The 27,658-nt window shown below is 35.4% G+C and overlaps 1 protein-coding gene across 1 annotated transcript in view; it reads right to left on the bottom strand.

Annotated features, from left to right (window-relative positions):
• The window catches only part of LOC150107016 (cell adhesion molecule Dscam1-like), a 754,963-nt gene that overhangs the window by 227,321 nt on the left and 499,984 nt on the right, over nucleotides 1-27,658 (bottom strand). The window contains exon 22 of the mRNA XM_090393540.1: nucleotides 19,925-20,110. Within this exon, the coding sequence (XP_090249666.1) occupies nucleotides 19,925-20,110 (186 nt within the window). The remainder of the gene's footprint in view (nucleotides 1-19,924; nucleotides 20,111-27,658) is intronic.

Below are 27,658 nucleotides of genomic sequence, written 5' to 3'. Positions count from 1 at the left end.
CATAATCCTACTTGTAAGCAAACAGAAAAAGATACTCAGATTGAATGTATGGGAAACGACCCTAGAATGGAAAAGGTAAAACAAAAATGGAAACGAAATTACACCAATTATTAAATGAAAGAAATTTTAAAATAGCAGTAATCACTGAAACAAAAAAGAAATTAAAAGGAACTATAAGAACCGAAAATTTTAATGTGATATACAGTGGAGTCGACAGAAACCAAAGAGCACAAGCAGGAGTCATGATTTGGATTCATAATTCCCTTTCAAAATAGTTAAAACGTTATAAATTATGGAATGAAAGAATAATAGAAGCTAAAATAAAAATAGATAGAGGCTATTTAACAATAACTGGTTTATATGCTGCAAGTATACTAGAGAAATGGTTGAGAAGAATTGTGGAAGAAAAGCTTGGTGAAGAACAAGCTGGATTCAGGCCATATAGAGGCTGTCAGGATCAAATCTTCACTTTACGACAAATAGTCGAGAAAGCATGGGAATATAACAAAGATTTGTATTTAAGTTTTGTCGATCTGGAAAAGGCATATGACAAGGTTCCAAGAGAGAACCTATTCAATACGCTACAGTTATATGGTGTCAGTGGGGCATTATATCAAGCAATACTTAGTCTGTATTTGAGTTGTAAGTCAGCAGTTAGAATTGAAGTACAGGGAGATGGTTTAATGTTAAATCTGGTGTGAGACAAGGATGTACATTATCCCTTCTGTTATTCATTATCTATATGGATCACATTATGAAGGAAAGTGGTATTAAACATGATATCAGAATTGGAGATGTTAAAGTCAGCTCTTTGCTTTATGCGGGCGATGTTATGCTTCTAAATAAATCCACTACAAGTTTGCAAGATTCCTTGACTAAATTGAATAACTGTTGTAATAGATATGGTATGAAGGTCAGCATTAAAAAGACAAAGACAACAAAAATAGGTAGAATTGTTGAAAATGTCAACTGTGTTGGGAATGGGGAACCTGTGGAACAAGTAAAACATTCAGCTACTTAGGCACACGATTTTTAATGAAGATGGTAAATTAAATATGGAAATAGAGAACAGAATCAACAAAGCTGGTATGGTAGAAAGTCAATTGAATAAATTCATATGGAATAAGAGAAAAATTGGTCGGAAAACTAAATTAGCTGTATACAAGACAGTGTTCAAACCAGTTTTAACTTATGGATCTGAGAGCTGGGTCAGAAGTAAAACACTTGACCAAAGACTAGAGACCGCAGATATGAGAGTCCTGAGAAAGATTAGAGGCGTGAACAGATGGCACATATTAAAAACGAGGATATTAGGAAAGAACTTGACATTGTTGTCATCCAGGAATGCGTTAGCAGAGCTAATCTCAAGAGGTATGGTCACTTAAATAGAATGAGCGAGGAAAGATTAGCAAAACAAGTGTTCTCTGCCAGGTTGGCAGGAAAATGACCCAGAGGAAGACCAAGATATAGGTGGATTGATACGGTACAATGTGCCTTAGATGATAGAAATATAAGATCTGATAATGATAATATTGGAGTCTTGACAAGTAATAGACTGATTTGGAGGAAAATTGTAGACAGGAAGTTAGTAATTGTGTAAATTTTTCATGTAGTACTATCATATCCTGTACACCCCTTGAGGGTGCATGTCAGGAATTTGATGATTGATTGATTGATGATGATGATTTATATGCCCCAGAAGAAGGAAAAGAACAGGATAACATTGATTTTTATAATCAGCTACAAAACATATATAATAAAATAAATAAAAATGATTATGTAATTTTAGCAGGAGACTTAAATGCAAGAATTGGAAACATGAAAATTAATAATAATATAGGAATACATCGAGAATATACTCTAAACAGGAATGGTAAAAAATCGATTGACTTTGTAGTTTATAATAACCTAAAAATAATGAATTCCTTCTATAAACATAAAGACATACATAAATATACTTGGGCAGCAACAGGATGGAAATCAATATTAGATTACTTTATATTAAATGAAAAGACATCAAAATGTTCACTAGATGTTAGAGTTCACAGAGGATATGAAATAAGCAGTGACCACTTCCTTGTTAAAATAAAATTAAGACTACCACCTGAATGGCTACAAGTAACAAGAACAGAAAGAAAAATTGAAACATTTGTTTATAAAACTAGACTGTTAAAGATACCAAGCTATTTTAAACCTATTGAATACTTTCAGGCGCAAACTTTGTTTGCTCACACTTGGATAAAGGATGAAACTAAATTTATTATTTTAAACCTAGTTTTACTCCATTTCCCAAGTAAGCAAACAGACAAATAAGTCAAGTTTGCACCTTCATGTAAAAAAACTTGACTTATTTGTCTGTTTGCTTACTTGGGAAATGGAGTAAAACCAGGTTTAAAGTAGCTTGGTATCTTTAACATTTATTATACCCAAGGTAAAATACTTTCTACATATAAAACTAGACTATTGAATGACACAAATGTACAATGGCTATATGAACAAAGAATTAACCAATATCTAGATAACATAAAAAAATGAAGAAAGAGAAATAGAATGGCTTAATATAAAAACGATACTAAATGCAGCAGCAAATGAAAGCTTACGAAAGACCAAAAAATTCAATGAAAGGAAAAAACTGAAGAACTGGGATGATACAATCAAAGAAATAATCAAAAAGAAAAAAGAAGCCTATCACAAATGGTTAAGCAGTAAAAGATTAGAAGATGAAATAGAATATAAAAGAATAAGAGCCGTAGCTAAAAGAGAAGTCAGAAAAAGACATAGAGAATCATGGAACAAATTTGTTTCTAACTTAGAACATGATTTATATAAAACAAGACCCAATGTATATAAGATTTTAAAACACTGAAATGCAGATACCAAAGAAAACATAAAATTAAACACTGAATTGAAATTAGAAGAATTTCTAAATTACTACAAAAAATTGCGGACAGACAAATATTTTAAAAAAGACAACTGGCAAACAATTAACAAAAATGAAAAGAAAATAACTAAAGAAGAATTAGAAATCAGCCTGAAAGAAACAAGAAATGGAAAATCACCTGGAGAAGATAAGCTAGGTTCAGAGCTATATAAATACGCAGGAACAAGATTCAAAGAAAGACTTATTATTTTTAAATAAAATTTATTCAACTGGTATCTCCCCAAATAGAATGGAAAAAAGCAATTGTGATTCCTATCTTTAAAAAAGGTAATAGAGATGACCCTAAAAACTACAGAAGTATCAGTATACTAAATTCCTGTTACAAAATATATAGCAGAATCTTAAATAGCAAACTAATGAAATATTCCAAAAACTTTATTTTAGAAGTACAGAATGGATTTAGAAAAGGACAATCATGTATAGACTTGGCCTTTTGCCTAAAATTAATAATAGAGAAAAGAAGAGAATACAATTTAGAAACACATATTGCATTTATTGACTTTGAAAAAGCATTTGACAAAGTTAAAAGAAACATATTATTTAACATATTAAAATAAAGACAAATTCTAAATAATATCCTAAAAGCTATCACAAGTATATATGAAAATAATCAAATACAAATAAGATTAAATCACGAGCTATCATATATGAGAGAGATAAACCAAGGGATCTGACAGGGATGTCCCCTCTCAGCAATTCTTTTTAATATCTACTTAAATGAAATAATAATAAATTGGAATAAAAATTTACATCAAGGAATTAAACTCTCCTCTTTGCCGACAACCAAATAATAATTACAAATTCTGAAGATAACTTACAGAAAGCTATTTTAGATCTAAATGAGATATCCAAAGATTATGGTATGATAATATCAACAGAAAAATCAAAAACTATGGCCTTTAAAGGACAAGATCCAACAAGAACTAAAATAGTATTAGATAACAAGATCTTAGAACAGGTGAATTCATTTACCTACCTAGGATGTGTGATCACATATGAAAATGAAAAAGATATAAACGTAAAAATTGCGAAATATTTAAAAATAACAGGTGTAATTAACTCTATATTTAAACCAAACCTAGTTTGGTTTAAATATAGAGTTAATTACACCTTTTCGTTTTAAACCAAACCTAGTTTGGTTTAAAACGAAAAGACAAACAAAGAATTAACAACAGCAGAAATGAAGTTTATGAGAAAAACTGCAAAGTATACCCTATTTGATCACAAAAGAAATGAAGATGAAAGAATTAAACCAAGAACCAGTAACAGAAAAAATTAAAAAATATAAACATAAATGGATGGAACACATTCAAAGAATGAAAACAGAAAGATTACCAAAACAAGCCTTAAAGTACAAGCCATTAGGAAAAAGAAAACCAGGACGTCCTATCATACGATTCAACGATAACCTCTAAGGCCGGAACAGGCCATGCTAGGCCTAAATCCTTAAAATGCATGATGATGATGACGAGAAGAGGTATACGCTACTTGCCGAGAACTTTCAAAAATAAAGACAGGAAGAACTGTGGACATCCGCCTTAGTGAACACAAAAAATATATCTGACACTTTCGCTATGGCAAGTCAGGTCTGGCAAACCATGCTTTGGATACCCTTCTTAAAAAGGTACCAAGATACCAATTTGATACCAAACTGTATAAAAATTAGGAACAAGTTTCACTCAGCCAAAGCCCAACGTATTTACAAACAAGCGAGTTTAGCACTATTATGGCAAGTAGTGCCATAATAGTAGTTCGAGTTTAGCACTATTATGGCTATGGCAAGTCGAGTCTGGCGGACCATGCTTTGGATACCCCAGCACACAGGATCAATTTGAAAAAAACAAAAGTAATGCACAGAAGCTTCTACAAGTCAGAGAGGTTGTTCTTGGAATCAACAGACGCCTTAAAACATACTCCAAACCTTAACAAGTATGGCTGTATAAATCAACCAAAGATTTGAGAGACAGTCATCCTAAGACCAAATTAATATTTATTACTTTTATTTTATTTTATTTTTTCAAACTTTCTAAGACTATTATTTGGACTACTATTTCAAAACTTTGAACTACTTTTTTTTTTTTTTTTTTTTTAACCTAGATGGCACCCTATTAGGACTTAAGTCTTGTGTTGCATGCTGCAATTACTTATACTAGCCCCCACTGTTATACCGGATTGTGGTTGTCTTGCATTTGTAACAAACTTTGTGTTGTGTGCTCTGAAGATGCTGGATATAATACCAGCGAAACATTAGCTTTTAAGTTAATAAATAGTTATTTTCTCATCCATCTGTGTTCATATCAATACCATTAAATCTATTACAACATACCACAGAATTGATTGGAAAAATACCAAGTCCCTACACCGCACCAAAACCTGGTTAGAGAGGAAATTTAAACAAGCTTGTGAAATGCTCAAACATAACCCAAATCTAAACAAAAATGATGGCCTAACCATTCCAAGAATGTGGAGGACCCATCTACAACCTGTATAACAATCAAAACAAGCTGAAAAAAATTCCCACTACTTGGTGAAGTTTTTTTTTTTTTTTTTTTTTAAACATTCAACAATAGCTGAAGGAAATCATATTATACGAACTGTATGAATCCAGAATATTAATATATTTTCAACACGTGTGTTTTTTGTGTCCCTAAATCTATAAATATGAATTTATAATTTCTGCCCTTCTGTACCTCATCTCTTTCGTAACATAGATGGCATGTACAGTAATATTGCACCACCACCATCATCTAAAAATACAGCTGACAACTCAGCAACATTCTTCATATGCAATTCCTGCACAGATGACAAAGGTAAAATACTTCATTTTGACTGTATAGAAATCAAAAATCCACCGAACCTCAGAACAGTGCTGTCACACTTTTGTCTTTTCACATTTGATGCAACTAAGACCTCGCTAAAAATATTTAATGTTATTCAAAAGGTGGCAGTTCAGTAAACTGACGAACTCTTCTCTTACAGACTTTCTAACTACTGACTCATATATGGTCAGTTTCTGACATGTCTCTTCCTCAGATATTTCCTTGGGTGCTGTCATTCTGTTAAATTTCTCTTTTTGCTTTTAATTTATTTTATATTCTTACTTTGTGTGTGTGTGTGTGTTTGTTGTGTTCATAATTTGTTATTGTTAAAACTTACGATTAGTATCTTTAGTGAATATCCCTATTACTTGATAAAATTTCTTGCACTTGCTTTCACCCTTTCCGCTCTGTGGCAACTACTTAAATTTCTCATGTGTGCAAAACTTGGTAGACAAAGAAATTCCCCATGGCTAGAGTCAAATTTCTTTGATACAAATCTGGAATTAACTCCATGTCAGAATATGAAAAAATTTGTTTGTAAAGCTGTGCCATCTAAAAAGGAGAATCTTCCTTGTCAGGGAGTTAACACTCAGAATGACACACTATTTGATAATCAAGCAATTAAAATTCCCAATTACAAAAAAAACTTTGTATATCCTTACTCTTACTGCAGTTGTAGCTATCCCCACAATTTAACTCGCACTGGTTCTATTTTCATGAGTAGTGCATTGAGTTCACAGATCAGGCAATTTGTTAGATAAGAAAAAGAAAGGTTTATTCATTACTCTAATACGATATACAAATATTAAGATCACTTAACAAAACTGAATCTCTCCTACAAAATTGAATGTGATTAACCAGACATAACCTTAATACTCCTAGTCATAAACAATATGAGACAATATCTACTACCAGTTAAATTTCTGCCTTGATCCTATTCAACTAACATTCGTGTACAAGCATTTATGTTATTCTAGATTCAAGAACTATCAGGCTATAACATACTTTAGCAATTCAATACCGCACTGTACATGAATTCTTACTCAGAGCTAAGACAATCTACCAGGACTTTAGAAAGTAAAGTCCTGGTTCAGTTTTGTAAATCCAATCACTGAGCATATCCACACAATATTGCACACTAACTGTCTCTCGAATACAAAGGAATTGAAAAGTTTCTACATTACCGAGCATCGGGATCTCTCTTGCCTTTTCTCTCGATCTTCCGAAAAATTCACATGGCTTGTTACCCTCTCTTACGGTCAGTTGTCTTCAGGTAGGACAAACTAGTGATTACGATCACGAATCACCCTTTCCGATGCGGGCGAAGCTGCTGTGCCGAGTTCAGTCCATGTGGTTCCGCATGTTGATCGGTTTGTAGTGGCCTTTCTGCTGTACCGATGATTATGCCTGCACTGGATCACTATCTGGCCGCATGGCTGCCACTGGACATCATTCTTTTCGACCGCTCTCATGCTACTTCTCTGGGAACGACTGGAATAGGAATCCCGAACAAAAAAAAAAAGTCCCGAGTTGGTGTCGCCAAGCTCTATATATCCTTGCTGAGCTGTTCTCCCTCTTATGTCACTCTTTTCTGGCCGGCACCTAAAATTCTTGCACTCGGCACCGTTCTCTCCTCGTTGCGTTCTCCACGCGCGCAACTTGGACCTCGCATACGTGACTGCCTGGGGTCATTTGTTTAAGCCGATTATCTCGTTGTATACTTAGATCTAACCTTCTCATGTTAACATAATATTCACTAAATTCCAACTCTTTTTTATCAGTTTTACAAGGACACTTAACAATATAATACATAGGAGAATTTACAATGAAATGATTATTTCGTTATTTCTGTCAACAATTTCACTTATACCTATATACAAGCGTTTTCTCCGGAAATTTTTGTTTTTACTTGTTAAATTTGAATGAAATATTTTACAATATAATAAACCATTCATTCAAGATTTAACAATTCATCATTTCCTTCATTTCTGCTAAAACTGAAGCAACATCAAAAGCAGTTGCTCAATATTTTACAGTGAACCGGAAACTTACATTCATCTTTCATTCCATCTGTCTCAATTCTGTGGAACAGCTTTCCCTGTGAAGTATTCCACAGGGAAAGCTATTCCACAGCTTTCCCAACATCTACAACTTCCATCTCTTCAAAATGAGTATCAATAAATTACTCTTCTCCTGATCCCTGCCCACACACACACACACTGCAGTGATCTACTATAGAATGAGAGTGATATAAAAAAAAAATTATTGTACATGGCTTGGCCTGAATGACAGTGGATTGCCTGCCTACTTTGCATCCAGCAGATCAGCAGTTCACATCCCACAGTGGATTTATGAAAACTCTTAGGTGAATAAACAAACCACTCAGCCTAGTTTTCTGAGTAGTATGCTTATTCACTCTCTCTCCAACCAACAACATGTGGGTTTGAATTCCACTGTGAGCATGGATGTTTGTGACTGTCTTCAGATGGAAGGTGAATTTCATCACATGGTGTGAGACCACAACCGTAGTTACACTATGTGATCAAAAATATCCATATGTCGGCTCATCCTAACTCATTCAAATATGAAACGCATTAATATGGAGTTAGTCCACCCTTTGCTGCTATGACAGTCTACTGACCTCACTAAAGCTCTGCTTGAAAAATGAGAATTACTAAAGCAACAAATATTGGTATGTTGCTGTGATAATTCCACAAATTTGATGGGCAAATTAGAAGGCTTTTCACTAGATTTTGGTATCTAGCTGCAATAATTCCCTTCTACTCTTCCAGCAGAGCTTTAGTGGGGTCAGCCACTAACGTTGGACAAATCAAACTGACTATTGGTATTCCAACTCATTTCACAGGTGTTTGATGGTTAAGATCAGGGATCAATGCAGGCCAGTCTAGTTCTTCGACACACAACATATCAAACCATTCCTGTACAGTTCTTGCTTTCTGGATGGGGAACTTTCACGATGATACAGGAAAGGATCTTCACAGAACTGTTGCCATAAAAGTTGGAAGCACAGAATTGTCTGGAATATCACCACAGAATTAAGACTCCCTATCACTGGAACTAAGAGGCCCAATCCAAACCAATGCTTCCTACAAACTTCACAGCTGGCAAAAGACATTCAGGAAGCATTCTCCTGGTATATTCAAAATCCAGACTTGCCCATCATATTGTGTGAATCATCACTCCAGAGAATGTCTTTCGGCTCCTCCAGAATCCAATGCTGACGAGCTTTATACCACTCCACTGATGCTTGGAGATGCTTTTGCTGATATTAGGCTTGTGTGCAGCTGCACAGCCATGGAAATCCATGTTCTTCAGCTCCCAATGAATAGTTCTGTTGTCGGCATTACTTACAGAGGCAGTTTGGAACTCAGCAAGGAGTGTTCCAATTGAGAACAGGCAATTTTTTTTGTGTATGTCATGTGCTTCAGCACTCAACGGTCCTGCTGTGATTTTATATGGCCTACCAGATTGCAAATGTGCTATTGTTGCTCCTAGACATTTCCACTTCCCAATGGCTATTAGTTATATAGCCATATCCACTACTATGAAGGGATATTCAGATATTTATTATTATTATTATTATTAACATATGATCTCCATGGAGTCCGACTCATTGTGGGAGGTAGATACTATCACACACACAAAGCTCATCCAACTGTGTCTTAAACTGATTCAATGGGTCTACATTCACAACACACTCAGGCAATGCATTCCACTGAACAACCATTCTCCGTGTAGACGAACCCTTTCCTCACTCCTCTGCTCACACCGTTCTTATACAGTTTCCAGGGATGATCACTTGTTCTGATCCCCTCTCCCATTCTATGAAAAATCTCTCCCATATCAACCCCTGACTAACTTATATGTCTCCTCCTCCTTCTCCTATTCATGAGGCTTTGCAATTTATATTCTCTCATATGTCATCTATCTGACAGCCAGTCACTGATCCAACTCAGAAGTCTGTTATCCAATACCATTGATTTCAATTTATTTAACAGCTTATCATGTGGCAGTCTATCAAAAGCTTTTGGAAAATCTAAGTATACCACTGTATCTATATAGATGCATATGTACATATGCATCTCCCTTGTCCAAGACATTTACCACCTTCTTATAGTACATAAACAATTAGTAAAACATGATTTCCCTTTAACAAACCCAGTTGATAACCAGAGAGAGTACTACTGCTGTTATTAACCAACTTTTGTATTTTACTTCTCAACAATCTCTCTAATCCTTCACCACAACTCCAGATAGGCCTACAATTTGTAGCCACAGCCTTATCACTACCTTTATGCAGTGTCACAATTTCTTTCTTTCCACTCCCTTGCAATCTGTGCTGTTGTAAGACTTGTTAAACAGGCATGCCAATTCCCTGGAACATTCCCTTAAGATGCATGTTGATATGTCATCAAATCCTACCACTTTATTGACATCAAAGTTATTTATTTCCTCAAATACCTTTTGCTCACTCACAATTAAGTAGTCCTCTGCACTTTAGTTCCTTTTGATTTCACCCTGATGATGATCAAACACCCTTATAAATTGATCACTGAATACCTCAACAATGTGTTCTGCAGTAGTTACCATTCTACCACTTTCATCCATTAATATCATTGTAGCATAACCATTCTTCCTTCTGCTTGCCACATACCTATAAAACTCTTTAGGATTTTTTCTTTGTCTAATTTGCCAATTCCTGCTCATACTGCACTTTTGTTGTCCTTACTGAATCACTCTCAGTTACTTACTTATTAACTTGCTTGTTCTTTATACTCTTCAAGTAACTGATTATTACCATTATTCACCTTATGCTCCTCCAAAGTGCCTTCTTCTTCCAGATTTCATGTTTAAGCCCCTCATTCATCCATTTTACATCTACCTTATTCAGCTTTTTGACCTTCAGAATACATTCACAATTGATGCTGTTATTTATTTCTTTGTCTATTCCCAAATAGCATTTATTTACTTACCACTCAACTTTTATTTCATGTTATAACTCCAAGCCATCCACATATATCCTTTCTCCACAGTCTGCATATGGCTAGTCACAACCCAGTTGATAACTTCATGATTACTTTCACTGAAGGGAAGTGAGAAACTCCACTCACAATTATATCCTCTGATGATATGATCAGATCTAAAACTCTTGATCCTCCTGTGTCCTCTTTACGTGCTGCCTGAGATAGTTTTCTCTCAAGAACAAGAAATTCATTTTCATTATTCCTAAATGCTATCGCTTCATTCCAACCTATACTGCCCTAATTAAAATCACCCTTCCTTTGTTCACTAACCCAAGTTGTTTATACATTTCTTCATTATCATCTTCCACATTCTCTGGCCTATAGCAACATCCAACTAAATATATCTTCCTGTCAACCTCCACCACACACTAAAGCATAACAGTATTGGTGATTTAGCATCACACACCTCATTCTATTTTGAATAAATCAATTGTTTGCATTCTACCTTGTAACAACTGTTTTTTAAGCCACTGACAATGGTCTGTTAATTTCAGAATGAAATATATGGCAGTATATTTCATAAATAATGCATTTACCTTGTGTTTCACTGCCGTCTGTGCTTTATCTAACATTAATTCCTCATTTCCTACTATCATTTAACCACCTAACCGGCCATTATGGATCAAATAAGCATCCTCATACGTTTCATATCCATCATATATTTCAATGTAATATCAATAGTATTACAATTTTAATATGCACTTCGCATCCATGATAACCTTGACGTCTATAGATGTCTTAGCCAGTAGCATGGTTAATCATATCTCACATACTATATACACTTCAGATATTATATTATCTGTTACCAAATTTAATTTGTCATCTTCAATAAAAATTGTGTAAATTGATGAAATCTTTTACATATTCTACAGGTTTACCATGACAAAAACTGAATTTCATATTGAAAAGAAGAGTATATGAAAACGTCAAAATGAATCAGTTGAGCAGCTTTCAGAGGTGAACTGTAGTCAAATTCACAAATATTATTCAAGGGGGGGGGAAAAGAGTTTGAAAACAACAATCAAACCTTTGAGACTGGAGATGATAAACCTTAACAAAACACTGACTGATTCAGCCAGAGAGGCAGAATCAGTCAATGTTTTGTTAAGGTTGTGAGATTGCCTCAAGGATAGAAAAATCAGAACTAGCTTGTGAACATTATGGGAAGACTTTCATAAGAACATAAAAAATAAATATTAGAAAGGTGCAAAATATTCTGGAGGCTATTGAAAAAGCTTAGAAATGAAAGAAAAAAAATACAGTAAAAGGAGTCAGAGATAATAAAAGACATGAAAACTGAAGAAAAAGATATTTTAAATGTCTGGAGTAATTACTTTGAAAGATTTCTAAATGAAACAAGAAATGACATTATGATGATAGAAAACACTCAATAGAAATGCAATCTGAATACTTCAATATCTGAAGTAGAAAAAGGCATCAAAAACCTGATATGTGGAAAGGCAGCTAGAGTAGATGATATTCAACCAGAAATTCTCAAATATGGAGGTAAAAGTATTACAGTGGCTACATTGCATAATTCAGAAAGACTGATCAGAGGGTCAAATTTCAGATAGTTGAAGAAGAGCTCTCATAGTACCCATCTATAAAAAGAGAAATAAAATTAATGTGAGAATTATAGATATATCTTCCTACTGAGTGTTCTTTCCTGGTAAGCTTTATGCAAGTATAATTAAAATACAGCTAAGAAAAATTGTTGAAGTGAAGTTTGGAAAATAACAAGCTGGATTCAGGCCAAACAAAGGTTGTCAGGATCAGATTTTCACTTGAAAACAAATAGTTCAGAAATCATTAGAAGAATATAACAAGGATCTGTATTTAAGTTTTGTTGATTTGGAAAGGGCTGACAAGGTGCCAAGAGAAAAACTGTTTAATATGCTACAGTTGTATGATGTAAATGGGACGTTATATTGAGCAATACTTAGTCTATATTTGAGTTGTAAGTCAGCAGTTAGAATTAATGAGATACAGGAAACTAATCTGATGTTCAAATCAATGTGAGATAAGGGTACACATTATCTCTACTGTTATTCATCATCTATATGGATCACGTTATGAAGGAAAGTGGTATTAAACCTAATATCAAAACTGGAGATGCTAATCTCAGCTCTTTACTACACACAAATATTGTTATACTTCTAAATAAATCCAGTACAAATCTATGGGGGGAGGGATGGAAAGTTCTGATAAACACCATAAACAAAAATTATATTAAAACAACTTATAGCCATAAGAACGAACATATTTTACAATTTTACATTTTGATGTTTCATCAAATTGTAATAATTTGATCTTTTTCTTTTAGGATATATAAGAAGACATAAAAGTAATTAATTTTTGTTCTAGGAGTTGTATCAGAACTTTCAAGCCCTCCCCTCCCACCCCATACAGGATTGCCTGACTAAATGGAATGACTGCTGTATAAATTTGCTAAGAAAATCAGCAATACAAAGACAATGAAAATAGGCAGAAACATTAAAAACATCAACTGCATCCTGAATGGAGAACTGAGAGAACAATTTCAACTATTTAGGCATAATTTTTAATCAAGACAGCAAATTAAATATGGAAACAGATAACAGAATTAGTAAAACTGGTATGGTTCAAACTCAACTGAATAAATTTATATTAAAATAAGAAGGAGAGAAACACAATGACCAGAGACCATTGATAGGAGAATTCTGAGAAAGATCTGTGGAGTGAACAGATGGCATAAATGGCAATATCATATTAAAAATGAAGATATTAGGAAAGAACTTCACATTGATAGCATTCAGGAATGTGTCAGGAGAGCTAATCAGGTGTTGTCACATAAACAGAATGGGAAAGGAAAAGTTTACAAAAGCTAGTCTTCTTTGCCAGGATGGCAGGAAAAAGAAGACTCAAAAGTAGACCAAGATCTGCATAGACTGATAAAGTAAAAATTGCCTTAGAAGACAGAAATATAAAATCTAATAATACTGGAATCTTTCCAGGTGGTAACAGAATATGATATGGACAAAAACTGCCAATAGAAATTTAGTAATGATGTAACTTTAGTACTATCATAATATTCTGCATATCCATTGAGGATATACATCGGGAATCTGATGATGATCTATTACAGCTGCTATTCAGCTTTGTTAGGGTTTCAAAGACTTTTGAAACTGCTGTGATATTGCTGGACTTAGTAGACCAAGCTTTGTTAGGGTTTGAAAGACTTTTGAAACTGCTGATATTGCTGGACTTAGTAGACCAAGCTTTGTTAGGGTTTGAAAGACTTTTGAAACTGCTGTGATATTGCTGGACTTTGAAAAGCATTTAATAGGACACCACACAAAACTCTGTTACATCAACTGGTGCAAATCACCTCTGGAGACTCTTTGCTTATCAGGGTGTTCTTCAATTATTCTTCAATCAAAATACATTGCAACAGGGGCTATTTTAGGCCCTTTTGCAATGTAAATTAAATAGTAGTGGTCTGAGTACAGAGTCCTAGAGAACCATTAGTCATGTCTTTTCCTAGACTCTCTTCCTCCCTAAATTACTCTCTACTATTTATCCATATAGATCCTCCATAGCTTAGTTGTTACAGATGAGCCCTTTGGATGGAAAGACTCAGGTTCAAATCCCATCTATAATGTGAGGAACATTTATCAGGTCTTTTCAATTAAATGATTAGTTGGTCTCATATGGAGGAAGAGGGTTTTTCCTCCTTCAGAACAGGCAACCTGGCCTTGTGAAAACACAGATCTACAGCCATAAAATACTGAGAGGGACATGCTGGCTGCATTAATTCATCTTGACCCCTAATCACAGGACTTCAACTCTGTGATTAGGCCTCCTTCATCTTGAAGAAGGAGGAGGTCTATCCATATGCCACCTTAATATGAAGTCAGTGATGGGCATAAGAAGGTGGCCTGTGGATGGATAGCAGAGAGTACTTTATGGAGGAGGAGGAGAGTCCAGGAAAAGATTTGTGATGTGCTGTAGGACTCTGTGCTCAAGACCACTGCTATTTAATTTATACATTACTGATATGGGAAATAATCTGAGTGAAAAGATTCAGCTGTTTGGTGATGATGCAAAAGTTAATAAAGATAATGTAGAGATCTTGCAGGATGATTTAAACAGACTGACAATATGAGAAAAGGAGAATGGCTATTGGTTTAATGTGATAAAGCATAGGATTATGCATTTTGGAATGAAGAGATTACTAGCTGCATACTACACTGATGGAAATGATATGAAGAAATTAATGAGATTAGTGATTTGGGAGATGCTTGTGGACTGTGAGTTAAAGTTCAAGAAGTATATTGCAAAAGTGGCTAAACTAGCCCAGGGTTACCTGACAAGCAAAGATAAGGTGGAGAGGATAAGGTGGAGAGGTGGACAAGTTCCAGAGGTGAATGACCAAGATGAGTCATTCACCTCTGGAATATATGGAATGTTCCTTATGAGGATCAGTTGAAGATTTGTGAATTATAGAAACTGGCTGATACTTGGAAAAGGGAGATATGATAGAGATATAATTTATCCTTTCCTTTAATTAAAAACACACAACACTTTGTAAACAAAATTAAGGAATAACACTTGAAAAAAAGTGATTTATTAGTCAGTTTTGATGTCTCTGCCCTTTTCATAAATGTCCCAATCAATAACACTATTCTTCTTTTTCCCACTAATTCTCACCTATTATCATTGCACTTTTTTTTTTATCCATTTACTTCATTCTGGCTATTTTGTGTGACAAAATACTTTTTTTATTTGCAAAAAAGAAGCAACAGCTATGGGCTCACTGTTATCCCCCCCATTGCCAACTTTTATATGGAAGCTTTTGGGCAACATGTTCTAGATTCCTTTACTTTAAAACCAAAAGCCTGATTCAGATACACTGATGATGTTTTTGTTATCTGGTCCCATGGCTTCCAGACATTAGATACTTTCCTCAGTGACCAAAACAAACAATATAAATGCATGCATTCACAATTAAAATTGAACGTGTCAGAATACACTTCCTTGGCAGTCTTTTCATCACTGTTATACAAATTAAGTGGATATTGAATCCAACATTATTTCAAAGCCGAATATATAGAAACTACAAGAGTTTTGTGTGAAAAAAAAAACTATAAAAGTTTTGGTGGATCCAAGCATAAGCAACCTTTTAGGACAGGGACAACTTGTGGCAAAGGTGGGGTAAGTTCTGATCACTTTCCTTAGTATTCTCCATAATGCAAAGCACATCTCCTTGCAGATATGTATGATGCTATGCATTATAGGAAGGGGGTCACTACCCAGACTGGTTTCGACCTTTGTTGAGGTTTCGTCGGCGGGAGCCTGTCCCAGATGTAAAATATCCAGGTTGAAGTGATGCAGAAGTCATTCTTTCCCATACGATTTGCAAAAGGTGTCACTTTATTTCAGTAATTCTAGGTACCTTTTAAAATGTGACACCTTTTGGCAACTCATGGAGTTGCCTTCATGGAGTTAAGAGACTCATCATGGGAGGTCCCACTGTCACATGCACAGCTCACTGTACCTTGACTTACATGCATTCACCACACTCTGAGGCAATGCATTCCAAACACCCACCACTCTCCATGCAAAAAATCTACTCTACACCCCTCCTCATGGCATCTTGTTCTCCTCCTATCTCCAAACATTTTATGAAAAATTTCGTCCACATTAATCTGGTAGTTATCCCTCACCACTATCAGTGCCATCTTCATATCATTTATAAAGAAACATCAGTTCACTGTAAGTGTTTCTATACCTATCATTATTTCCTCCAGACTCCACTTCTGGATTTAACCATGTGTTCCCCCTACTTCCAAGTGACTATTCTCACAAGAGGTGATTCCCTGCTATCATCCACACTGATAATTCTAGTTTTCCTGCATCAACACTCTCACTTGTTCAGAAAACGACATTCTCTCCAGATGCTTACGTCCTTAATCATTTAAATGTGAGCCTGCTCTTGCATACAATTCTTTTCTGTCCTCAAATGCACTCCGGGCATCCACATAATCCAAGCATCTTTTCAGGGCATTCTAGCTATTATATCATTCCTTATTATTATCAGACCTCTATTGAGTCAAGAGACTCATTGCAAGAGGTTCCACTCTCATATACACTGCTAATTATGCTTTGATTTAATGTATTCACTTCTCTGCACTCATCACACTTTACAGCAGTGTATTCCACTCTCAATTCTAAAAATCTATTCTTTGTCCTCATGCTCACACCCTCCTTATACAGATTAAAGGGAACATCTTGTTCTCTCCCTATCTTCAGACATTTTATGAGAAATCTCACTCACATTAATCTGATAATTACCCCTTATGTGTTTCAATCATGTCACCCCCCCCCTCCTTCTATCCACTAGACTGTAATTTTCATTATCTCAATCTGGACTCATATTCCACATTTCAGAGACCAAAACCAACTTAGTCAATAGTCTCTGAATCCTCACCAACATCTCATCATCCTTGAAAACCTGGTGATCAAATATGTGCACAGTAATCCAGAGGCATAGCTAGCTGGGGGAAAAGGGGTCGGCCCGAGCGGCACTTTGAACCTTTTTGAAATTCTAAAATACAGTCTCGAGAACTTATTTCCAAATACTGTAATACTACTGCGAATTTTCCTCACAACTGCTGTAAGTGTTGCTAGTTGTGAGAGGAGTTTTTCTAAATAAAATTGATTAAGAATTACCTACATTACTATGAAACAGACTTTGCCAATGTCATCAACGATTTTGCTAAGAGAAAAGCAAGAAAAATAACATTTTAGAATGTTGAAATTAAGTTTACTTGAAAAATAAAGATAGTGTTTTAATTTATTTTCCTATACATCGTTTTGAGTTTTTGTAATATTTTTGGTGTGTGTTGAGAGTGGCGGCAAACTCAGGGATTGTTTGCCGCCACTGATCTAGAGCTTTTGCCGCCCGGCAAACCCCGGGCAGCAAAAGCTCTAGCTACACCACTGCAGTAATCCATATGCAGCTTGATCAAAGTCTTATACAATGGAATCAAAACATCCTTACTTCCACATGTCAGTGTTCTCTGCATAATTCCCAGAATCTGCTGTGTTGTCCTCACAATTTTAGCAAAATGTCCACGAAATTTCAAGTCCCTATCCACCACAGCCCCCAAATCCTACATCTACCCCAAAATATCCCTACCAATCCTAAAATAATATGCACTACATTTTTACTTCCAAAATTTTAAAATCTCATACTTTGTAACATTAAACTGACATCCCCATGCAGACAGTCAATTTAGAGTTCTTTTGCAAAGCTACATCTGCTCTACTTCTCATACCCCCCCTCCAACTTTGCATCATCTGCAAACAACTGTACATCTCCATTTACATACAAATTAAACAACAATGGCCCCAAAACAGACCCCTGGGGCATGCCACTATTGACTTTCCTCTTCTGGGATATGATTTTCCCACCCCATAGATAACCTGTTGATACCTATCAGGCAGCCAATCTCCAATCCAACACACTAATCTACTATCCAACCCCATCTGTTCCAATTTAACTACTAGTTTGTCAAGTGGTAATCTACTGAAAGCCTTTGCAAAATTTAAATACACTATTGCATATGAATCCTTGTCCTCAATAGTTTCTCCAACACCTTGCCCATAATTCCAGTCAAGCAGACTGACCTATAATTCAAAGCCTTAGTCTTATCACCTCCTTTAAAGCAGAACAATTTTAATCCATATATAACATTTTCTCACAAAAGTCCTGATATGGCTGGGCACCACCCAAGTGATCACTTCATGGTCACTTTCACCAACTGGAGGATGATGTAACACTTCATTTACAACAATATTTTCTGATGAGATAATCAAATCTAAGATCCTCGATCCATGTGTGGCCTTATTAGCTAGACCAATTTGTCTAAATATTTCCTTCTCATTGCCTTCCAGATTACCAGGTCTATAGCAACACCCTACTAAACATTTCATTCTGTCCACCTACATGTCACACCATACTGCCTCAAAACCACTGTTAGTATTTGCTCCTGGCATCTCCACTCTAGATGAGGGACAACTCCTCTGCCATCATCAACAACACTCCTCCTCCCTTTTTTGCTTTGTCCGTCTTCATGAAAGACTATATCAATGCTACAATTTCATTCCCCTTGTTTTGAATACTTCTAGCATTTGTAAACATATGCACTAGCTCATTTCTGTTTCTATAACAAGTCCTACTGATCCCACTTCTCGGACATGACTCCTCTACACTCTCCCCTGTCCATCCCTGTTCTATCATCACTGATACTACACTACCTCCCCAGACCTGAATATTACCCCCGACATCCTTAATCTGTCTTAATCCTTTCTTGCACACTCAAACATCTACTCCTGAACCTATCATCTACACTTTTCATGCCATGTCCCCCTGTCCATTCTGTGTTCCTTCTCTCTTATTCTCTCTACTTGCGTCACTCATATTTCCATTCACAAACTTGCCTATCATTCTCTCTTGCAGCAACAGTTTCTCCAACTGACTCACACCAAATCCATTCAAATGTAGCCCATCTCTTTTATAGAGCTCTATCCATCCCTCAAACTCATCCCACACATTCACAAAATTAACTTCTTTCTCCTGACACAACTCTGCTAACATACCATTCAAAATCTTCACTCTCTTTCTTAGCTCATCATTATCATACCTGGGCAACACACTGACTACCTTACCTACTACACTGTTATCTTTCATTCTCCTTAACAGCCTCATGACATCTCTCCTTACATTCTTGTTACCAGTCAGATTATTTGTGCCAACTACCACTACCACTTTTGCTCGCATATTCCTCTTATCCAATGCTTCAACCACCCTGCTCATTCTACTTCCCAGAAAACAGACATTGTGTACCTTTTCATTCACCATTCCTCATATCATCAAATCTCCATAGGCTAACACTCTCAAATCATTCAACATTTCTTTCAAATCTTTCGTTCCCATTCCTCCTAACATTCCCATGCAAATCCGTAATTCTCCTAAGTTCATTCCTCAGTCGTTTAATCTCTTTAATCATTGTAAATCATGGTAATAACTGAAAAGATTCAAGGTGTTCATAGATAAGATACATCTAAAATACTACCTGCTCCTTTTGTGGTCGTAGTAACTGACTCACTTGGCTCTCCAGTACCTAGGCTATTTGATGCTGTCATATACAATTTATAACGTGTTCCACAGCGTAGCCCATCTAGCTCATACTTTCCACTACTTGTACTCAGAGATTTTTTATCTCCTTCACCTCCAACCACCTTATAGTGGAGCACATATTCTAAAAAAAATGCAAAATGATTCCTCAAGATCTAATAATAATATGTATTAAAAATGAAAATAATACAAAATTGATTGGCCTAATTCGATAATATAAAATAATATATATTTTATCATTAAATGAAATTATTATTATGATTATTATTATTATTATCATCATCATCACACCCTTCATGGAAGCAGCAGACGTATCACAGGAGGTTTGCTCAACCGACATCATATTTATCATACTGAAACTTAAATTGCTTACCACTACTTGCATTAATATCATATTCTGATAATGTGTTTCATTCACCCACAGTTCTCCTAGGATCTTAGTCTTTGTGTTGTGCGTTACAATTGTTTAAACTAACCACATTGTTATACAAGATTGTTGTTGTTTTGCATACTGTGACAAACTGTTTTTGTGCTCTGAAGATGCTGATATAATACTAGTGAAATATCAGTAAATAAGTAAATATATAATCAAAATCTATTCCTTACACTCTTCTTCACACACTTACTTCTTAACATAGCGGCAGTACGATGTGCAGTATTTGCAACACTTGCAATGTGCCTTCTAAATTTCACTCTATTTGCAACTATCATCCCAGATCCTGAATCTCATCCACCAACTAAAGCACAATTCCATGAATATCATATATAGCCTTATATCTCTGCACTTCAAAATGCAACCAATTACACTTATTAATATTAAAACTATAACCCTCATTCCTTTGTCCAAGCCAAAAGACTATTTAAATCTTCCCAAATAGAATTAATATCAGCAGTGCTCCTTATAATTCTCCCCAATTTTGCATCATCAGCAAATAACTGAAGATCCTGAGTTAATCCAAATGAAATATCATTAACAAAGGAATATTAAACTGCAGGGGAAGCAAGAACACTGGGGCACACCACTAGTTAACCTCCTTTGTTGAGACACTGCTCCATCATATATTTTATTCTTATTGCATGACATTATTATTACTAAATCATCTTTATGCAATCTATGTACTCAATATGGGGGAAACAGAATTACTCTGTTATATTTTCAAGTTTCATCTTAATCATATTCACTCCATTAGCTCTAAATTAGTATAATCCATTACTCTTCCCCTATGAAGTCAGCAAATAATTTTATATTTCATGCCTTACTGTTCTTTCCACAGGCTCCATAAATGACAAACTTTGGTTTTTTATCATGGATTAAATTAAATATCCTAATCAAATTTCTACCATCATGCCGCTGAACTAAACTCTGCAATCCACAGGCACAAAACCTCTGATATCTATACTGCTCCATCGCCCTCATCATGATTTCCTGCATTGCACTTTTCATCATCATCAAATTCTTGATACGCGCAAGCTTAATTTTTTGTGTCCACTACGATAGCACTAGATGAAAAGATTAGATTACAACAAATTTTGTATTGACAATTTTCCACTAAATTAGTCTGCTATGTGAAACTATAATTGCAAGATCTACTTATAGATTATTATTATTACATGGGTATCTCCATGGAGTCAGAAGACTGATCACAGGAGACTGCGATCAGTCTTCTGACTTAATCTTACTATGCACAATACCTATCATACCTTTCCTTAACCTCATTCATTATCAGGGCACTCACAACTAATTCAGACAGCCCATTCCACTCACTCACCACTTTCCAAGCAAAAGAAATCTAGTTAGCACACCTTTACAAACCACAATCTTATACAACTTCCAAAGACACCCCTAGTTCTCTCTATATTTGTGATGTATTGAAAAATTTCCTTTGATCTTATACATACCTCTTTAATAACTTATAAGTTTCTATCATGTTCCCTCTTTTGTTCATCAACTAAACTTTGTAACCTACACACCTTCAACCTATCCTTGTAGGGAGCATTTCAAAGGCCTGTCACCAGCTTAGTTATTTGTCTCTGAATCTATTCCACCACCTCCTGATTCCCAAGAAACCAAGGAGACTAAATCTGTGCACACTAGTCAAAATGCAGTCAAATCATAGCCTTATGAAGAGGGATAATAATTTCCATATCTTTACTTCTTAGTGTGTTTTTCAACATCCAAATAATTCTTTGGGCTATTTTACTCTCTTAGCAACTATATATATTCCATCCTGCCATGCTCCCTTTCCTCAGCAATTATTATGGGGACATCCACTCTATGTCCCCATAATAATTGCTTGGCTTGCACTCATTATGCTAATCTGGCATCAACATCTTCCTGTAGATCTCATCTCCCATAGCAGCAACCAACAATGTATTTTATCCTATTGGCCTGAAGTGCACACCAGATAGCCTCAAATAAAACATCACTCCTAGACCTCTTTAACTTCTAATTTTGTTGGCTGAAATTCTTTGCGTATCATCAGCAATATCCCACCTCCTGTCCTATTCTCTCTATCCACCCTGAAAATACAACATACTTTATATTCTATTCCTGTAACTCTGTCAACCAGGTCTAAGTAATACCTCTGGATTTTGGCCAAGTCGATCTGACCAATGCCAAAAACTCCTCTCCCTTATTTCTGATAACTGATACTTCTCTAATACAAGAAATGCATTTCAACATTCCCTTGGACTCATAAATTACCCCTGTATAATGTCTTACCAACCCATTTAGATTTGAAATGTGTGAAATTATATTTAGCATTGTATAATCATTTCTATTAATACATTGAGTTGTCTCAAGGGTGGCCGAACTCACACTTGATGCCCCGAATATGCTAGTGTCCCTGAGTTTGTACTTCCAATCTCTCAGGGAACAACACTCTCTCTCTCTCCATACATCTAACTCCAAAACCAACGAAATGAACCAAGAACAAATTAATCCAAACAAGCCACATTTTCATCAAGTTTTTGGTATGGTTTTTGTTTCAGTTCACAAAAATTTTGGTTTTGATTTACTATTTTCTGTTTTGGTTTTAGTTCACTATTTTGGTTGAGTACTGCGTGGTCTCTATGATGTTTATTAATAGTATTGTGCATTTTTAATAGCATAAACAAGTTGACATTCATAGTGTTTTATTCATTTTGTATAGCTATAAAATAGATACATCTCCAGTAAAGCATTCAAAAATATGTACTCTTTCTCAGCACATATCCATGACTAAAAGACAAATTGCCAATGAGTGTGGTGTTGGTTTGGGTACTGTTAAAGAGATTTTAAAGAGGTTTAGGGAGACAGGTATCCTTTTTCCCTAACAGAAAAGAAAAATGTGAATGAAAAAGGAAAAACTACACTTACTCAAGATCATTTACTAGATAGGAAAAGAAAAATGAATCTAAGATTGTCTGCTATAGACTTAAATAGAGACTTGGCAGCTAGTGGGATTAATGTTTCTAACATGACAGCCCTTCGAAGATTGTTGGAAGCAGGAGGACTGCCCACAGACCAAAAAAAGAAACAACTTTTGATGAATCCTATGTAGAAAAGGAAGCTCCAGTGGGCAAAAGTGTAAGAAGGTCATATTATCAGATGAGAGCCATTTCTTTGTCCAAGGAGAGCAAGAATTTGCAAATCAGCAGCTGAGAACACCTCTCCCACTCACCTTCAACAAGCTCCTAAACACCCAGTTAAAAAAATGTTCTGGGGTTGTTTTACACATAACTGTCCAGGATCACTTGTGCCTGTTCACAGTATGATGAAAAGTGACCAATACATAAAAATACTGGAAAAAACACTGGTCTCACAGATTAAGAAAGGCAAAGAATTCATCTTCCACAGGATCTTGCTCCATGCCGCACTTCAAAAAAAATGGGAGTTCCTCAAAAATTATAACATTCAATTGCTTCAGTGGTCAGATAACTCTCTTGACATTAACCCAATAGAAAATTATGTGGGACATAGTGAAAAAGAGACTTGGAAAATTAAATTATGATACAAAGGATAACTTAATACTTCAGAACAAAACACAATTTACAGACAAAAAAACAATACTAGTGGGTGGTGGACAGTAGATGTCATTGGTGTATATGATGATGGTAATAGTAGTTCAGTGTAGTAGTTGGTGGATTAAGTGGTGGAGACGGAGAGTTGTAGTGTAGGTGCCCTCCCTTGATGAGTCTTTGGACTCCTTGGAGTTGTAATGAAATAATAATACAATCCATTATAAAAAAGTATGGTTTCAAGATGCAGAAATAAGAAATATGTATTCTATATTGGTAGAGTCCATGCCTGAGTGAATTAATGAACTCATTAGGAACAGAGGAGCACATTTAAATTATTAGGTGAAGTTGGAGTTGAAGTTTTGTACTCATTTTCTTGCAACATTAAAATTTTCTTTAAAATGAAAGTGTTCGGATTAATTCGTTTGCTACTGTAAGTCCTTTCATCCGTCAAATTCACTTCATGCATATATAACTACACACCATTTTTCCTGCACAATCTTCTCATTGACTCATTAGCAATCATGGCCCTTCTCAATTCACTCCTGTCATATACCAAGGCAGCAGACCCATAATCCTTACTTTCTCACTCTTCTTTTATACATTTCATACATCTATCAGCTGCATACCATATTCATATTTTCTCTCATTGAATATTTCTCCCCCTTCAAGCCATTCATGCCAGTCAAAACAATCAATTTTTTCACTTCTCTCTCTGCAAACTAACACTTTGGATCTTTGTACCTTTGAAACATGCTTTCATGACTTTCTCATTCTGTACATATCATCAAATCTTAATACAATACCTTCACCTTACTCCCAGTTTCTCACATTCTCATACTTTTCTAACTCACTTTTTCTTTCATTTTCCTTCCTTATGTTGCACATAACAATCATTTCTCCAGTAGCTCTAGTGGAGAAATGATTTTGTCCCATGAAGGATGCCACTTAAGCATGCTATTTCACCTCTGTCACCTCATTATTCACATTACCTTTAGCCACTTCTTTCATGCTCTCATTTTATATTTTGCACATCATCATTCACTCCTTTCACATTCTCTACAATACTTCTGCTATATTTAATACTAGTTACTCATTCTTCCACTTTCCAGAAACATGACTTACATTTCTTCCACTCACATACAAAATATTTCAAACACAATCTCTCTACTCTCACTTGAATACCATAAATCATTCACTTTTCGTAACGTCCACAGAACATACATTACATCACACAAAATCTCTCATGCTGAATTCAGTGAGAACAAGGAGGTCTTGGCTGCCATTTTTCTCATATGATGCATATTAATATATATTAATATTGATTTATTATAAGAAATAATATTATTAATAAACTAAAATTCTGCATGGTTTGCTATCAACAAACTAAAAGCTTTATTAGAAAGATAAACATACCAGAGAATATACAAAAAACTGAATACTGTTAACAGTAGTTGTTTTGCTCATTTTGAAACATATAACAATAATAATACTGATTAGTTCAAGTACATTATTTAATACACCAGGGATGAAACATTCACTGATGAGTCAAGTCTTTAGATGGTTATTGCCATAATGGAGATCTGATAATGCCATTAACCCAATGTCATGAAGTATGAGGATTATGAAGTATGAGAAGTATGAGGCTCTAGTTCCTGTTTAAGGTGGCATGTGATTATATCACTTCTTGGGTTTAAGTATTCTAGAAAAGACATTCCAGATAATGAATCAAGGCAGAGGACCAATTCATTTCATGACAGTCTGCAAAACTATTATCCTTATAGTTGGTTTCAAAACAGTTTTCAGTTAGGACCCCAATATCATCGTATCAATATCAATAAATCATTCAGATATTTTGGAAAGGTACCTCCTGCACTTTAAGAGTATCTCAATAAAGGTTGAAACCAGTCTGGATAGTGGCCCTTCCCATAATGCATAGCATTATATACACACACCCAAAAAAAATGTGTGCTGTGCATTATGGAATGCTAAGGCAATTAATGTGGATTCACTAGTCTCAACATACAAATAGCACAGTTGTGAAGATATTTCACATAAGCTTTGTTTGCTGGAAATTTTTTCTTGGTTATACAGGCAGCCCTCTGTTTACGACGGTTCAATTTATGCCGACTCACAATAACGGCGGATGCCTGCGTGTGCTTTCTTAATATATATAAGAAAGAGGCTCTTACTGTAGTGTGGTCTGACTGAGAAACGATGCTAGCAGGCACTCTAGTGTTTAAGTGTTTGTTTACCGAGCTACTACAACGTATATGTATCATACCTAGTTTTACTGTTGAATCTACCTAATTGCTCAATTTAATTTTTTTTACATACATATGTATTTAAATTGATAAAGTACGTAATTACATTTCATGTCTGATAAAAGAAGTGCAGAAAAGTTAGCAGAACTTGGTGTTAAGAAGGCGTGGAAATCAATCACACTTGAAAAGAAGATAGAGGCGATTTGAAGAATGGAAGATGGGCAGACATGTGCTAATGTCTGTAGAAGTATGAACTTACCATCATCGACTGTTACTAAAATTATGAAAAATGCAGATAGAATAAAACAGTCTGCGCAACAATCTACGGCAGTACTAAATGCAAAATATGTAAGTTATAGCAGGGGTAAACTTCATGAAGTATGGAAAAATGGAAAAATTATTATCATTATGGATGTATGACTTGAATCAGAAAAACATTCCTCTGATGCAGGCTGTTATAACTGAGAAAGAAAAACAATTTTTGAGGATCTTAAAAAGACAGATGGAGGCAAAGAAACATTTTTAGGAAGCAAAGGTTGGTTCATGAGATTTAAGTCTAGAAGTAAGTGCCATAGTGTCAAATTATGTGGTAAGGCGACAACTGCAGATGTTGCGGCAGCAGCTGCTTTTCCTAAAGAATTTCAAGACTGTGTAGAACAAGGACATTATCCTCCTGATCTCATTTTTAATGTTGATGAGACTGAGCTCTACTGGAAAAATTTGCCATCACGCACCTTCATTTCCTGTGAAGAATGTTCCGCTCCAGGTTTTAAAGCTATGCTTTTGTTGGGTGCAAATGTCTCCAGAACTTTGAAGCTTAAACCAATGTTGGTGTACCATTCACAGACACCACGCAGGTCTAAAAGCCATATTGCCAGTCTATTGGAAATGGAACAAGAAAGCTTGGGTTACACAAGACGTTTTTATAGATTGGTACACAAATTATTTTTGTCCTACCGTGCTTTGCTTCTGTAAAGAAAATGATTTGTTGGCAAAGGCATAGCTTCTCTTGGATAATGCCCCTGGACATCTGCCAAACCTTGCTGAAGTAAGAACACCATTGGAAGTCAAGGTTGTTTACATGTCCCCAAACACAACATCACTTTTGCAACCAATGGATCAGGGAATTACATCAATCTTATTATTATATCAGTCTATTAACTCCATATAACATTTATGGAAATGGTAAGAGTCTTGGACACTTCAGGAAAAACTATTAAAGACTATTGCGGTTATTCGATATTTTGAAAGACATTAACAACTTCAAAGCAGCTTGGAACGAAGCATCAGCAAAGTGTTTAAAAGGAGCGAAAACTTCTTCCAGCATTTATGCATGACTTCGAGGAATTAGAGCAAGAGGCGAATGTTATGGAAGACGTTGCCAAGCTTGCTCGAGCGGCGGGATTGGA

This window comes from Typopeltis vanoorti, chromosome 5, assembly GCF_054136105.1.
Source record: "Typopeltis vanoorti isolate ZY-2024b chromosome 5, IOZ_Tvanoo_1.0, whole genome shotgun sequence".
NCBI classification, from domain to species: Eukaryota; Metazoa; Arthropoda; class Arachnida; order Uropygi; family Thelyphonidae; genus Typopeltis; species Typopeltis vanoorti.
Note: the sequence above shows the minus strand (reverse complement) of the source record. Positions and strands in the feature narration are given on the sequence as shown.